This window comes from Clupea harengus, chromosome 9, assembly GCF_900700415.2.
Source record: "Clupea harengus chromosome 9, Ch_v2.0.2, whole genome shotgun sequence".
Lineage (NCBI taxonomy): Eukaryota > Metazoa > Chordata > Actinopteri > Clupeiformes > Clupeidae > Clupea > Clupea harengus.
In genome coordinates this window covers 15,432,228-15,449,270 of record NC_045160.1, presented here as the reverse complement: position 1 = coordinate 15,449,270, position 17,043 = coordinate 15,432,228, and the positions used below count along the sequence as shown (strand labels likewise).

General features: G+C 48.9%; 1 protein-coding gene across 2 annotated transcripts in view; it reads right to left on the bottom strand.

Moving 5' to 3' along the window:
• sgsm2 (small G protein signaling modulator 2) overlaps window positions 1-17,043 on the bottom strand; it is a 52,423-nt gene that overhangs the window by 30,169 nt on the left and 5,211 nt on the right. For both annotated transcript variants that reach the window (XM_031573624.2, XM_031573625.2), the window contains exon 2: window positions 15,223-15,298. In XM_031573624.2, the coding sequence (XP_031429484.1) occupies window positions 15,223-15,298 (76 nt within the window). The remainder of the gene's footprint in view (window positions 1-15,222; window positions 15,299-17,043) is intronic.

The window sequence follows — 17,043 nt, the reverse complement described above, 5'->3', positions numbered from 1 at the left end:
TTCAGAGGCCAGACCCAAAGCTGCAGACGAGCTGGGTTCGGGAGCCAGATTCGACCCTCCAGCTGTGAGAGGTGGTCCAGCCTCACACGGAGACACCACAGCTCCCTGTCTAGTAATCTGCAAGATTGGGAACCACACTCGTCCCGGCCATTTAGGCCAGGAGGTGGGTGCTGCCGGGATAGCAAATCCTCGGCCGTGTTTTGAGTGCCTGGCAAATGCATTGCCCTCAGGCTCAGAAAGTGAGGATACGCCCACAACCGCAGCTGTTGGGTCAGCCTCGAGGATTGTCTGGACCTCCCCTAGTGGTTTACCTGGTAGACCAGTGTTGGCTGTTCTTACCAGGACATGCTTTCAGCACTGGAAGAAAATGTTTGAGCGCCAGCAGAACATCCTGCAGCTCCAATACATTTGTGTTGTTCCTGCTGCCAAGGACTCCAGAGACCTCTGACAGTCCTGCATTGCCATACAGCTCCCCACCCTGCCAGAGAAGCATCGGTGGCCACCACTTCTCTGCGAGAAGGTATGGACCCCAAGGGGACCCCCTGGGTGAGATATGTTTCTCCCCTTCACGGGCGTAGCTTTGCAAGGCAACTGGAAGTGACTCTGACCAGCTTGTGCCTGTGATAAGTGGGGTGCAAGCCAAGACCGTTCAGCCGAATTTGAAGAGGCCGCATTGACAGAAGGCCCAAAGGGGCCACCGATGAGGCCGCTGTGAGCATACCCAGCAGTCTCAGATATGATTTGAGGGCCAGAGCCCTGCCTCTCCTGAAATGACTGATGAGCTTGAGGGTGTTGTTGACCCGTTGTTGAGAGGGGGTAGCAACCATCAGCCGTGAGTCTAGCTGGATGCCAATAAAGACGATCTGCTGACTGGGCAACCGGGAGCTCTCTTCCTGGTTTATTTTTAGCCGTAGCCTGGTAGCATAGGAGATCAGCCATGCTGATTCTCTGAGGGCCTCTCCCCTTGACTGGGAATGGCTCAGCCAGTCGTCCCTGGCCTGCAGTGGGGGACAGTGCCGCTGCCACACCTCTGGTGAAGACCCTTGGTGCCAGCGAGATCCCGAATGGGAGCACACAGAACTGGTAAGCACTGCCCTTGAAAGCAAAACTAAGGAACTGTTTGCCGAGGTGTGATAGGGACGTGAAAGTATGCATCCGTTAGGTCGATGGTTGTAAACCAATCTCCTTGCTTGATGCCTTGCAGCACATCTGCTGTACGCAGCATGTGGAATATTAACATCTTGAGATGCGCGTTTAACCGACTCAAGTCTAGTATAGGCCGAAGGCCACCTCCCTTGTTTGGGATGATAAAATAAGCGGAGTAGAATCCATCCATTGTGCCAGCCTGTCTGATGGCTCGATGGCGCCTTTCCTATGGAACCTCGGTGGTCGACGTTGGAACCATAGAGGGCCTCTGTCTGCTGGGAGCCTCACGGGTCAGACTGGCAAACTGTTGTCTGACCTGTGTAACCAGTAGGCTGCACTCCAGAGCTTGCTGTGCGGCAGGACCAAACATCTGTCCTGGAATGACAGGAAGAGACAAAAGGGCTTTCCTGCACGGCTCCAATAGTGGAGACTGGGCCAACCATATCTGGTGTCGGGCCTGGGTTAACGAGGAGACAGCCTACCCAACTCCCTGGTCATGTAGGCAAACGCCTGCAGGGAGGTGTCACTCAGACTCTGTGCAGAGGGGTCAGCCTCAGAAGTCTGCATTCTCTGAGACAGGGCTAGTACCAGGTGTGACATTGAATACCCAAGACGTGCAATACGCGCTGCTGCGTCGTAGAATTTTACCATGTAGTCGTCTGTCAAACGGCACTGTGGCCGGGGGCAGCGAGCATCAGGCCGGAGTGCTTCACCAGGTGTCAGAACCAGGGCAGCAACGGCTGGTTCAATACGGAGCCCTTTAGTGTGGTGTGGCTCGTACCCAGGGAACTGGGATGAGAGTAATAGGGGCCTCTCTGAAGCCCTGGTGGAGAGAACATCCTCCTTGAGGATCTCAAAAGCTGGCGACAGTATTGGAGGGAGCACCTCCGAAGGAGACTGTGGAGCGAGAGCACTAGCAGGCTGTGCAGCAGGTCGTTGCAGATTTAGAAGCAGAGTCTTTATTTCTGCGAACTCCGAAATCGAAGTGTCTACCGTCTGGGCAAGCGGATCAATTGTCCTGCATTTGCCCTTACCCGAGGCTTCCCGGGAATCAGGCCTCCGGCGTTTGCATTGCTTAGGAGACATGGCGCCGCGTCTCTGTGCCGGGGCGGTTCTGGCTAGGCCAGCCTCTCCAAACGCACAGCTAGACTCATGCAGCTGCAGTTCATGCATGCCAGCTCAGTAAGTCCTTGCCTCAACACCTAGGCATGAGGGACACTTATCGTGGCCGCCTCTGGCTCCAGAGGGGCCCGGCAACAGTGCATGTAATGAACATGTTGCAATATCTATACATAGATTTATTTATTTTTATTTTTCATAGGAGTTATATTTTACCAGCAGCCTTAGCGAAATAACACTAGGCTTACATTTTACATTTAGTCATTTAGCAGACGCTTTTGTCCAAAGCGACGTACAAGGAAGAGAACAGTCAAGCTAAGAGCAATAAAAAGCATGGTGTAACAATAAATACTACTTTACATGAGAATTAGAAAAACAACGACCTAGAAAAAAGGGAAAAGAAGTGCAGGAATGTAACTGCTGAAGTGCAAGTTAAGCGCTAGTCAGGTGCCAGTTAGGAAGGGAGGTGCTCTCTGAAGAGTTGGGTCTTCAAAAGCTTCTTGAAGGTCTGCTCTGGTAGTACTAGGCAGTTCGTTCCACCAACGTGGAACTACAAATGAAAATAGTCTGGATTGCCGTGTATTTGCACAGACGGCAGTGCCAAACGACGCTCACTAGACGAGCGCAGCTTCCTGGGTGTAACATTTGCCCGTACAAGAGCATTTAGGTAGGTGGGAGCAGAACCAGCAAGCACTCTGTAGGCAAGCATAAGTGACTTGAACTTAATGCGAGCAGCTACTGGCAGCCAGTGGAGCTCAATGAGTAGCGGGGTGACGTGTGCCCTTTTCGGTTGGTTGAACACCAGACGCGCCGCCGCGTTCTGGATCATCTGTAGTGGTTTCACCACGCAAGCCGGCAGGCCCGTTAGGAGGGCGTTGCAGTAGTCAAGGCGGGAGCTCACCAAGGTTTGCACCAGCAGCTGGCTCTGTTATATAAGATAGGTTATATAAGATAGGTTACTGTTTAAGAGCGAACACACTCCTCTACAGTCACCTGAAATCAAATAATAAATGCTGAACAACTGTAGCCTGCTTATAGCGTTTACCACCAAGCCGACATGAGTAAAATCCTGTCCTGTTTAAGAGTGGACACACTCGTTAACAGTTACCAATTAACAGTTACCCAAACATAGCTGTTTTTTTAGAACTGAAATTGCGGGGCTTAGAACGTAGCCTGCTTATAGCATTAACTCAAAGCCGACAGGAGTTAATCCTGTCCTGTTTAAGAGTGGACACACTCGTTAACAGTTACCAATTAACAGTTATCAAAACAGTAGGTAAACGTAGCCTGCTTCTAACGTTAACACAAAGTCGACAGGAGTAAAATCCTGTTCGTTTACTTAATTGAATGCTTATGGCGAGAACGCCGCTTGCATCTTCATAATAACAACGGTACAAAACCAAACTATGCGAGGGACTCCAACTCGCTTAACAAGTGGGTTTAATTTATCAGTTGTAAGGCGAGACGCCTGCACTGACCGCCCAGTGCTTCTTAAACCAATACTGCCGCATCCGAGCGTGAACACACAAACGGCACAAAATAGTAGAGGAAAACTCATCATGGTTTTAACTATCGGTTGTAAGGCGAGAAACACCTGTAGCCCACCAGTCACCAATCAGTGTTAACCGCAATCGACATGCTTTATGGCGAGAACACCGCTTGCATCTCACAACGGTACAAAACAAATTATGCAAGGAATTTCCAACTCGCTTAACAAGTGGTTCTATTTCGTTTCTCCTGACCACCAGAGGCGGTGCTTACAGCACTGGATTTCCATCGCACGTACGTGCAGGTCGAGTGTTAATACCAACAAAGTCACCTGTGACCTGGGTGACGTCGTCAATGTGCGCCAGCACAAAAGGCCGTCCCACCCAGGAAGCGCCCTCTTGCATCTTCTCGCGAAAGCAGGTCAAATTTTCATTCGAGGTAGACGCTGATAGTTTCGTTACCTATCATGGTCGGGGCAGTGGATATTTCACCCTCCGAGAAACTGCGTTACTCGAAGTTTGTTTTCTTAATTGAGGTGTAGCCTGGGCCGGAGCGGCCTCGCTCACTACGGCACAGGTTGAAATGAACCCAGTCGAACGGTGCTCTCGCCGGTATTCTCTGGGTGCAGTGCCCTCAGTATTGGTCAGTTAAAACGCTACCCGGCAGGCTACGGCCATATTGGGTGAGTATGTTCACAGGCGGAAAAGGTAAGTATTAATATTGGGCCGTGTGTAGTATTCACCCTCGGGTAATTGTTTAAGATACATTGGCCTTACAACTGATAATTAAACCCACTTGTTGCGCGAGTTGGAAGTTCCTCGCATAGTAATTGTTCTGTACCGTTGTGGTAATTAGAACCGTATGTTGGAGCTGCGAATTTTCGCCCTGAAAAGACTGCGATTAGCATCATAAATCAATGGCGGATAATCCAACAGAGTTTTCCTCTCCTATTTGTGCCGTTTTTAGTGTTCACGCTCGGATACGGCAGTAATGGCTTAAGAGGCATAGTCAGTATAGGTGTTTCTCGCCTTACAACTGATAATTAAACTTACTTGTTAAGCAAGTTGGAAGTTCGCATAGTTTGGTTTTGTACCGTTGTTGTTATAAAGTTGCAAGCGGTGTTCTCGCCATAAGCATTCAATTAAGTAAACGAACAGGATTTTACTCCTGTCGACTTGGGTTAACGCTAGAAGCGTTTACCTACAGATTGGTGACCAGGGTTGTACCTGAACGCGTTCATTGAGCGAAAGTTCATGAACTCGTTCATAATTTTGGTAAACGTGAACTGAACGTAGCCTACTGTATTACTGCTGATGAACGATACTGTGAACTGCACGTTCACTCTCAAATTTTCGTTCAATAAGGCAGATTTCTAGAGACTTCCAGGCGAAAGACACACCAGTTACAGTCCTGTATCCAGGATTGCCAAACCAGTCAATCGCTGCGTGTGCTTTCTTCTACTGTCTGTGGCTGTCAATGAGGGCGCCGAAGTGCGTAGAGGCCGAGAGCGGTATTGCAAACTGAACTAGTTCATTTTAAAATTTGTGAACTATGAACTGAACTGAACTGAACTGGTTCATGTAGAAAGTGAACTTTCCCAACATGGTTGGTAAAGGCGTGTTCTACGCCCTGCAATTTCAGTTCTAAAGCATCTAATTTTGGTAACTGTTAACGAGCGTGTCCGCTCTTAAACGGAAGCCTACCTTACGTAACGTAAGAGATACTTGCTGTGATCAGATGGTTAATATTGAGGCTTGGTCCATAATAGACTGCCTAGTTTGAGCGGGTGCTCCACCCCGCAAATTTCAGTTCAGCATTCATTATTTGGTTTCAGATGACTGTGTAGAGGAGTGTGTTCGCTCTTAGACAGTAACTATCTTGTATAACAGGGCCTAGCGTTATTCGCTAAGGCTGCTGGTAAGATATCACTCCTATAAAAGATAAATAAATCTATGTATAGATATTGCAACATGTTCATTACATGGGCTGATTGCCGGGCCCTTCTTGAGCGGCACGGGGATGCAGTGCCATGTCTCCTAAGCAATGCAAATGCCGGAGGCCTGATTCCCGGGAAACCTCTGGTGGGGGCAAACGCAGGAAGATTGAGCCGCTTGCCCGGAAGGTAGGCACTTTGACTGGAGTTCGCAGAGATAAAGACTCTGTTTCTAAATCTGCAACAACCGGCTGCACAGCCTGCTAGTGCTCTAGCTACAACGGCTGCAGTCTATTTCGGAGATGCTCCCTCCAATACTGTCGCCAGCTTTTGAGATCCTCAAGGAGAATGTTCTCTCCACCAGGGCTCAGTGAGGCCCCTGTTACTCTCATCCCAGTTCCCTGGGTACGGGCCACACCACACTGAAGGGCTCCAAAGGAAGGCAAGATGCCTCTGCCCATGGCCTTGATCGCATGCCCAATATTGAACCAGCCGTTGCTGCCCTGGTGCTCACGCCGGGTGAAACACTCCGGCCTGATGCTCGCTGCCCCGGCCACAGTGCCGTTTGACAGACGACTACATGGTAAAATCCTACGACGCAGCAGCGCATATTGCACATTTGGGTATTCAATGTCACACCTGGTACTAGCCCTGTCTCAGAGAATGCAGACTTCTGAGGCTGACTCCTCCGCACAGAGTCTGAGTGACACCTCCCTGCAGGCGTTTGCCTACACGACAGGGGGCTGGGTGGGCTGTGGCCTCGTTAACCCAGGCCCGACGTATGGTTGGCCCAGTCTCCACTTTTGGAACCGTGCAGGAAAGCCCTTTTGCCTGTCATTTCAGGACAGATGTTGGTCCTGCCGCACAGCAAGCTGTGGAGTGCAACCTACAGGTTACACAGGCCAGACAACAGTTTGCCAGTCTGAGCCGTGAGGCTCCCGGGAGACAGAGGTCCTTTATGGTTCCGACGTCGACCATCGAGGTTCCATGGGAAGGGCGCCATCGAGCCATTAGACAGGCGAGCACAAAACAGTGGATTCTACTCCACTTATTTTCAGGCTCTGGGCTCTGTAAAGCGCCTTGAGACAATCGTATTGTTATGGCGCTATATAAATAAAATTGAATTTAATTATTTTTATCATCCCAAAGAAGGGCGGCGGCCTTCGGCCTATACTAGACTTGAAGACAGTTAAACACGCATCTCAAGATTTTAATATTCCACATGCTGCGTACAGCGGATGTGCTGCAAGGCATCAAGCAAGGAGATTGGCTTACAACCATCGACCTAAAGGATGCATCCTTCACGTCCCCATCACACCTCGGCAAACAGTTCCTTCGTTTTGCTTTTAAGGGCAGGGCTTACCAGTTCTGTGTGCTCCCATTCGGGATCTCGCTGGCACCAAGGGTCTTCACCAGATGTGTAGCAGCGGCACTGTCCCCCACTGCAGGCCAGGGGGGATGCGCTTTTTCCCCTATCTGGACAACTGGCCGATCCATTCCCAGTCGAGGGGAGAGGCCCTCAGAGAATCAGCATTTCTGATCTCCTATGCTACCAGGCTAGGGCTAAAAGATAAACCAGGAAGAGAGCTCTCGGTTGCCCAGTCAGCAGATCGTCTTTAGTGGCATCCAGCTAGACTCACGGCTGATGGTTGCTACCCCCTCTCAACAACGGGTCAACAACACCCTCAAGCTCATCAGTCATTTCAGGAGAGGCAGGGCTCTGGCCCTCAAATCATATCTGAGACTGCTGGGGATGCTCACAGCGGTCTCATCGGTGGTCCCTTTAGGCCTGTCATTTGCGGCCTCTTCAAATTCGGCTGAACGATCTTGGCTTGCACCCCACTTGCCACAGGCACAAGCTGGTCAGAGTCACTTCCAGTTGCCTTGCAAAGCTACGCCCGTGGAGAGGAGAGACATCTCTCACCCAGGGGGTCCCCTTGGGGTCCATACCTTCTCGCAGAGAAGTGGTGGCCACCGATGCTTCTCTGGCAGGGTGGGGAGCTGTATGGCAATGCAGGACTGTCAGAGGTCTCTGGAGTCCTTGGCAGCAGGAACAACACAAATGTATTGGAGCTGCAGGCTGTTCTGCTGGCGCTCAAACTGTTTCTTTCCAGTAGGAAAGCATGTCCTGGTAGGAACAGCCAACACATCAGTGGTCTACCAGATAGACCACCAGGGGAGCACAAGGTCCAGACAATCCTCGAGGCTGACCCAACAGCTGTGGTTGTTGGCGTATCCTCAATGCATTTGCCAGGGCAATGCATTTGCCAGGCATTCAAAACACGGCCGAGGATTTGTTATCCCAGCAGCACCCACCTCCTGGGAAATGGAGGCTGCATCCACAAGTGGTGGAAGCAACCTGGCAGAGATAGGGCAAGGCAGGGGGGGGATCTCTTCGCCTCACAGTCGACGACGCACTGTCCCCTCTGGTTTTCTCGGAGGGAATCTATAAGCCCCTTGGGCCAGGATGCACTGGCCCATGTGTGGCAAAATTAGCTGCTGTACGCCTTCCCCCCACTACCACTGATCCTGCCCACTCTGGGAAGGATCCTCAGAGGGAACCATAAGGAGTTACTAATAGCCCCCAAATGGCCGGGAAGTGTGTGGTTCCCAATCTTGCACAGATTACTAGACGGGGAGCCGTGGTGTCTCCCTGTGAGGCTGGACCACCTCTCACAGCTGGGGGGGTCGAATCTGGCACCCGAAACCAGCTCGTCTGCAGCTTTGGGTCTGGCCTCTGAAGGGCCAGAGCTATTGTTAGGGTCATGTGACCCAGTGGTTGTACAGACCATCCACAGTTCCCGGGCACCCTCCACCAATGCGCTGTACGCTAACAGGTGGAGGTTTTTATTTTTCCTTGTGAGTGGTGCCAAGCACAGAAGCAGGACCCGACACAGTGTCCTGTACCGGTGGTACTCCGCTTCTCCAGTCTCTTTTTGATGGAGGCCTCCACCATCAAAGTATATGCAGCCGCCATCTCGGCCATGCACAGTGGGGTCCCATATGCTAGTGACCCACTTCCTTAGGGGTGCTCAATGACTAAGGCCGCTTCAGCGAAGCCCAGTGCCCTCTTGGGACTTGCCTATAGTCCTAGATGCACTCTGTCAGTCCCCATTTGAACCTCTATGAAGACCGCTTTTCTCTTGGCCATGGCATCGGCTAAACGAAGGCCAAGCCAAGAATGCCTATATTGAAACCCTGGAGGCACAGGGGTAACTTGTGGCCAAATCCGGCCTTTCTTCCAGAGATGTTTCATTATCCTACACAAACCAGCCCCTCAGTCTGGCTGCTTTTGAGCCCCAGCACAGGAGGATGAGCAGGGACAGAGCACCTACCTGTGGTGTCCAGTGAGAGTACCAAGGGCTTATATTGATATGACTGTGGAATTCCGCCAGTCTAATTCACTGTTTCTCTGTCATTCAGGACAAAGGAGAAGGCACAGCTTATCCAAACAACGTCTATCACGTTGGATTGTGGACGCTATTATTTGTGCCTATAGGAGCAGTAGCCTCCCGGTCCCTCAGGTCCGAGGTCACTCAACTAGGAGTGTATGTACATCGTGGGCGGCCCTAAGAGGTGTCCCCCTTTCAGATATCTGTACAGCTGCATCATGGGCATCAACCTGCACATTTGCAAGGTTTTATAGGGTTAACGTGGTCCCTCATAACCCAGTGGCAGCAGCTGTTCTTCCTACTTCCTTACAGCGGGAGTAAGGTAAGATTTCCTCGTGACTTTGTTGGTATTAGTCATCCAGTGCTGTAAGCACCGCCTCTGGCGGTCAGGAGAAACGAAATAGAACGAAGGTTACGAATGTAACCACGGTTCTATGAGTTTCGGATGACCGCCAGACCTTGGCAGTCACTCGGAATATGCACGAGAAGATTGCCAAGAGGGCGCTTCCTGGGTGGGACGGCCTTTTGTGCTGGCGCACATTGACGACGTCACCCAGGTCACAGGTGACTTTGTTGGTATTAACACTCGACCTGCACGTACGTGCGATGGAAATCCAGTGCTGTAAGCACCGCCTCTGGCGGTCATCCGAAACTCATAGAACCGTGGTTACATACGTAACCTTCGTTTTAACTATCAGTTTAAGGCGAGAAATACCTGTACTGAAGCCCACCAGTCACCAGTGTTAACCGCAATCGAAATGCTTTATGGCGAGAACACCGCTTGCATCTCACAACGGTACAAAACAAATTATGCGAGGAACTTTCAACTCGCTAAGTGGGTTTAACTATCGGTTTGTAAGGCGAGAAACACCCGTACTGATAGCCCCAATGCCTCTTAAACCATTACCCGAGTGTGAATACTACACACGGCAAAAAATTAGAAGAGGCAAAACTCACTTTTTTTCTCCGCCGTTGATTTAGAATGCTAATCGCAGTCTTTAGAGGGCGAAAATGCGCAGCTCCAACCTACGGTTTCAAGACTTCCAACGATTAGCATGTACACTCACCTGTGTAAAAACTACTCACCTGACGCGAGAAGAAAATAAGGGTCAAGTCCTGGGTGAACGTGCCTTTAGTACCGGGGCAAGGGGCATACGTCACCCAGGTCACAGGTGACTTTGTTGATACAAACACTCGAACTACACGTAAACGTGATGGACATCCAGTGCTGAAAGCACTTCCTCTGGCGGTCAGTAGAAATGAAATAGAACTGATCTGAAGGAACTACTATCCTCAAGGTAAAAACATCTCTAGAACTGAATGTTGTTACAGCATAGCAAACATATCTGAAGCCTGCATCTTCTCATAATTAGCAGCCTCTTGTGGTACCTTAAATGTCACTGTGCCTATCTGTCTGCTTGCCTTACATGGCTAGTTTTAACATCCTCATGCCTCAGCTCTGTTTACAGCTGTACAACTCTTAACTGACTCTGTGATTGACAAATCCACTGAACTACTGGATTAATGGCGCACATGCTTATAACAACACACAGGAGCAGGTGGGCAGCAATAAACTCAGCCACCACAAAATTAGCCACTTCTAATTAGTCTGAGACTGGCAGTTTTTCATAGAACTAAATGGTCACTCTAATGAGGAGCTGGCTAGATTACAGATGGTAAGCACAATTAAACAACACTTCTACTCTCTTTTGGCTTACTCTTTGGGGGAAAAGCGTTGCTAAAGGCAGACAGCTCTTAGTTCTCTGACAGGCTCAAATCTCCACTCTCCAGGGTTTGGCTAATTACTTTATTACCTCCATAAATGAGAGACCAAATTAAGGAGGTACAGATGTATATTCCCATCCCAATTGGAGGGCTTTGTTAATCTTCAAAATATTCAGAAAATATTCAAAGGCAGCCCACCTCCTTGTGCTCCTCTCCCACACTGCAGCTTTCGCTCGGAACTGTGGCTTAATGTTTTCGCGAGGAAGCAATTTTCGCATCGATCCACACGTGGGCTACAGAACCAAGTGCTGGCTGACCCTCACCAAAGCCCCCGCAGCTTGTTAGCTTTGGAAATGGAGGAGTGTGGAGGAATATCTTACAGAAACTTCTTTTTCCATAACGATGGTAAAAGTTCACAAGAAGAACTTTTTTTTAAATAATGTGAACGCTGGGGGTGTGAACGCCAGATTTGGAGTTTATTTCTTTTCTCTTTTTTTTCTCTCTCTCTCTGCGTTGCAGCTATATTTCAAGACAGAGTACTGACAGCTGCTTCCACAAAAGCACAGCACTTACTTTCTCACTCACTCTCTCTCACTCACTCGGTGCTGCCTCTTTTAATAACCACAAAAGAACTGTGTAAGAGTTCATGTTGTTTTCACTGTGGCACAATCCATTCACCCATCCTCCCACCCACCCACATACACACACACACGCACACAAAACTAGGTGCACTTCACCCTCCTCAAATAAGTGCTCGCAATCCCGGCAGCGGCACGACGACAGCTATTATCCAGCTCTGCCCTGACTAATGGGCCAACGTCAGCGCGGAGATGGCAGTACAGTGTGTACTCTCCGCACATGGGGAGGGAGGAAGGGGTCAGACACATGATCTCCACCCAGGACAGGAACCTGGCAAACCATACACAAAAGAGACAGGCCTTCAGCATGGCGGGTTTCTCAACACTCTCCAGCTCCTCCATGTTATGGCCGATGGGTGGTGATGTGAGAGTTGTGAGGGTTGCTCAGGCTGTGCCAGGGGATGCCAATCGTGCTAAAAGACACGGCAACAGATGCTGGCAGGCCAGTACAAGGAAGTGTTAGATAAGATTGGAGGGGGTGGCATAGAAAGTTCCTGTACCGTAACCCTCCCAGTGCTCTTGAGGAAAGCTACTTGCCTCCCTCACTCAGGAAGTTATGCAGCTCTCATGGTTAAGATATTTTCATTGCTATATTCATTTGCTACAATGTCTGAGGTTAAAGACATTAGAGATGGCATTCATAAATACACGTGAGGGTGTGTGTCTGTGGGCATGTGTGTAAGTGGTAATCAGAACGTTTTCATGATCTGCAGATCTATTCAAAGCTCCCTTGAGTGGTTGACAGTGACAGTGCTGAGGCATTCTGTGCTGGCAGTACTTGGACAGAGTCCTTTGACGAGGACCCATGATGGGTGGGGAGAGAAGAGTGAGAGCATGTTTGAGGAGTGTGTGCAGCTGGCACTGAGGCAGGGAGTCCTGGGGGTGAAGATGGAGGCTGGGGAGAGGAGAGCAGAGGAGAACAGAGCGTGCCTCATCAGCGCCCCTTCAAAGGGTGTGAATGAAAGAGGAGGATTTTTTATTTTTTTTTGGCCTGCTCGAGTCGTGACAGCTGAGATGATACCCCATCGTGTTCTTGTGCTCTGCATTCCCTTCCTCTTCATGCTGTTTCTGGTCACACCCTCCCTCCCTCTCTCTCCCTCGGTCTCTCTCTCTCCTCTAGCCTCTACACAAATGAAGCAAACACTTACATATGCTGTGCTGAACTAAGGTTCACTTGCACTGTGCTCATAACTAAAAGGCACCTTGACTGTTGTAGACACCTCTCCCATACTTGCCTTTGCACTGACACTCGCATAATCAGTGCTAATGAACTACAGCACTGAATGAGAATGTGATAATTACAGCGGCCCAAACAGAGACCAAAATAAAATTTGCCATAATGAAACAACACTATTAATCCGAATTCATTAACAGATGTTTCACAATTAAAAGGCAGAAGAGCCTCCCAAAGGCTCAACAGAGAGGCATGGGAGCACGAGCGATGAGTCAGAGCTCCCAGGGGTCTGACATCACCGCCGCTCGTTAGCATGTGACCCTTCACCCCGATCTGCAGGCTCTGGACGGACCGACAAATGCGGTCGCTCTCCGTTGCCATCTCCCAGCCGGCCCCCGCGGGCAAGACGAGAGCAGACGCTCCCGATACTGTTTTATTTATACACAGCAGATCTGTCCAATCACGTGAATGCGATGCACTTGAGTGATGGGGACGATGAGATGCTGAAATTGTGCGTGTGGTCTGGGCTAACTCTAAGCCTCTGCATGGCGTGCTAGTTGGCCTGATTTAGAGGCAGCTCCGTTCACAGGGGGCTTCGCTACTGGCTGCCAGGAGACACAAACATATCAGGTGCAAACGGCACAAAGCCAAACTGTGATGTGTGAAACTGTCGTGGCTGTGTGGTCAGAAAGGCTAGGACTGAAACAAGCTGGTGTTCCAGGAAGATGCTCTGGCATAAACATCTTGAGTACATGGCTGTAGGTCATATATATTTGCAGAATTAAATCTCTGAAAAGGAACTGATAGATGATGGTTGCCTGTAGAGCTGTAACACAATAAATGCACATGGGATAGGCTATTACATATAGCAGTGAAATCAGATAAAGAAAGTCAATACTAAATGATCCTAGTTCTTCACCTTGACAACATTTAAACAGACCATTCAACTATAGCCTGCACCAACATAAAAACACTGCTTTTGGCCAGGCTCGGCTAGCATGGGCCACTGCTTTGTCTGCATTGCAGGGTAATGATATGGGAGCGTTCAAATATTAATGAAACAAGAACTTCAGGGACCATGTGGCCGAGTGCTTGTAATAACTGCTGTTCAAATGGCTCATTTTCCTCCCATTGTAAGTAGTACTGCCACAGCCAAAACCGCTTTAGAGACTATGTATTGTAAGAAGAAATAAATCTGTACTTCCCAAAATATGATTTAAACTTGGAGGCCAACCAGTAGAAATATGTTCAGTAAAAGTTATTCAATAAATCAGGGCTCAGTCGATTTTGTGTTCACAGTCAAACAGACTTGCACAAGAGAGATTGTATTCTACTGATATAGTATGTTATGCAAACTTGATATTAACTTTAACCTAGCTTGCCATAAACTAGAACAGGGTTGCCTTTACAACAAAATACAGAATGGTCAGCTAGGCAGTCAGGCATCAGGCAGTCAGCTAATATAATGCATCTCATTTCCTGTCCAGTAATGATGCAATGTAATGACACGACTTGTGATTTTCATTATGGTCATAATTGAGATGGGGGAAACAGAGGTGCTATCATAGTTTATTTCTGAGAGCAGAAAGATGCTGAAACTTTTATTGCAGTAAAATCTTCTGCCTGCTTTCCTTGAGTAAATGACTAAGCCTGTGTTTTTCCTATGCCGTGCCCTGCACAACAGGTCAATCAGGAAGTTCATTTTTGATTCTGGCAAAAAATAAATAAATACTGCTGGGTTCCTGCTTGACAGACGATGACCTTTGAGTCAAGTGTTTGGATGTGTACCAAAATAAAAACTGCTGTTCTTGGTTGTGGGAGGCCACCCCATCCCTGCTTTGACGTAATGCGTACTGCAGATGAGAGGCCGGTTAATTGAATTCACCACAGACAGCCATGAGAAATCTATCCGGCATGGGTCTCGGCATACTCATTGCCCTGGGGTTGACGTAATGTGAAGAAATCCAGGCGTGTCTGAACCTGTCTGTACGTGTGCACCATTGGAGGGGGGGGGGGGGGGGGTCGGGTGAATCACAGTCACCGACATTGGCCACATCAACCTTTCCACTGGCAGACTGCCAGCTCTGGTGGCTCTCACGATTTCTCTCAATGAAGTCTTTTGAAATTGGCTTACCTATGCCAGCGTGCTTATAAAACCTGGCCCAAGCCCACAAACACAGGGGGGAACGAATGACGTCAGGAGGGGGTCATTGGTGAGTGTGTGCGTGTGTCTGTGTGTGTGTGTGTGTGTGTGTGTGTGTATATATATCTGTGTGTGCGTGAGTGGGTGTGTGTGTGTGTGTATCTGTGTGTGCGTGAGTGTGAGTGTGTGTGCGTGTATATCTGTGTGTGTGTGTGTGTGTGTGTGTGTGTGTATATATATCTGTGTGTGCGTGAGTGGGTGTGTGTGTGTGTGTATCTGTGTGTGTGTGAGTGTGAGTGTGTGTGCGTGTATATCTGTGTGTGTGTGTGTGTGTGTGTGTGTGTGTGTGTGTGTGTGTGTGTATATCTGTGTGTGCGTGAGTGTGTTCTTGAATTGGGTGAAAACAGAGAGAATGGAGGAGGGTGGTCTGAATGACTGGAAATGAAACCATTGAAACTACTCACTGCAAAGTGCTATGACGTGGCTGCTGTCCTCGTGCACAAATTTCTTCGTCACGGACTCCTCCATGATCTGCTTCACCTGCGAAAAAGACAGAGAGACACATCATTAGGATGGATGCCACTATTAGGTCACGCAATCATCCTTTCCGGAAACACGGACAGGTATAATGAACAGGAGAGTAATTAACTGAGCTGATGAACTTGATTAAGTGAGATGTGGCTTTTAGTTGACAAGTTTGCCAGGGTAGTGCACAGAGTAACACAGACTGGGTCTATGTAGTATTTGTCTTGCCTGAAATGAATCGTCCTCTCGGTAATTAAATACTGTCCTCTTTCGCTCCCCTATCTTGTTGAGGTAATTGAGGTACATGAGATAATTGGGGTGTATGGTGATATGGCAAACTTTGAAAGTCTAGTGAATGTTGCACTGGCTGAAGTCACATTGTTGTGACAGCTTGGGGTAGAGTGGTGTCTGGACTGTTGACTGCTAGCTCTGACAGACACAAGGAGTGAGGCTGAGGATATGAAGAGAATATGAAGACTTAGAGGGGCCTCAGGACTTTGCACAGCCACATCAATCCACCGTGAGCGACTCAGCGGACTAACACAAGCTTAGTTCTGACCCGAGGCTCGGTTTACAGGCACCGCTCTCCTGTAATGAGAGGCCATCTGGTCCATGGTGCGGAACAGATGTATGCGCAGAAGCCACGCAGTACACTCAAGATCAATAAAACTGTTTTGACTGGAGAGCTAATTTTTGGGACATGATGAATAAACAGTGCCGTTGCTGGCTTCACACGCTATTAGTTTGCATACAAAGCGAAAAACAAATGTCTCAGCAATTACAGACAATCAATAGATGCAGAATATCTGCTGTTGCGTCACACTTGATTAATGGTCTTGGGATGGTAGTGACAGACCCTCAGTGTCAGGTTCTCCAGTGGTTTACTGCCCCCCCCCCCCCCCCCACTGGAAACATACACTTACACACCTCATGGTCAGTATTGACTCATGTATTTACTGTGCTATTGTTGCCGAAAATTCCCTCATCGTGTTTTTCTATTGTCTTTCTCACAGCTCCATGAACACATGTACATATGCTAAGAACCCCTAAGAACAAGGTTGCTGCATTATCACTCAAATAATATTTGGTTTGGAAAGCACATACGACAAGCTTGTCAAGAAGCTTGTAGGATAAAGCATGGATAACATGCCCATTGAACTTTTATGCATTATTTTACTGATGGCTCATTTCCACAAAGAGTGAGCCTCAGATGCTGCTTACACAACCATTATGATCTTAGCCATTTGAGCTAAATGCCTGGCAGAATATTTACAAATCAAACACGGGTGCTGACATTCACAACTGACAATAATCAGATCGGAGTCCGCACGGGCAACCTTCAAACCAATTAAAAGCACTGAAATTGGAAAATGTAGACACAAATGTAAGGCTAGAGACTGATGCAGATAGATAACTCCCGCCACACACACACACACACACACACACACACACACACACACACACACACACACACACACACACACACACATCCTCACTCGGCTGTAAGGAATGATTCGCAGCCCCCGAGATCTTGGGAGAGGAGGCTCGTCTTCGAGCCGTCACAGTGTAATGGTGTTAAATCCTACTTTCCTGCAGAGCTGACCGCGGTAACAATGACATTAATGAAGTCATTACTCATGCCTTATTAGAGCTGGGTGATAAGGGACTATCAGAGCTCTGTCAGTCTCTGTGCCCGGGGCAGACCAAGGGTTCAGAGATATCACAACGGCCCACACGGCCCACTCAAAGCACAGAGCATG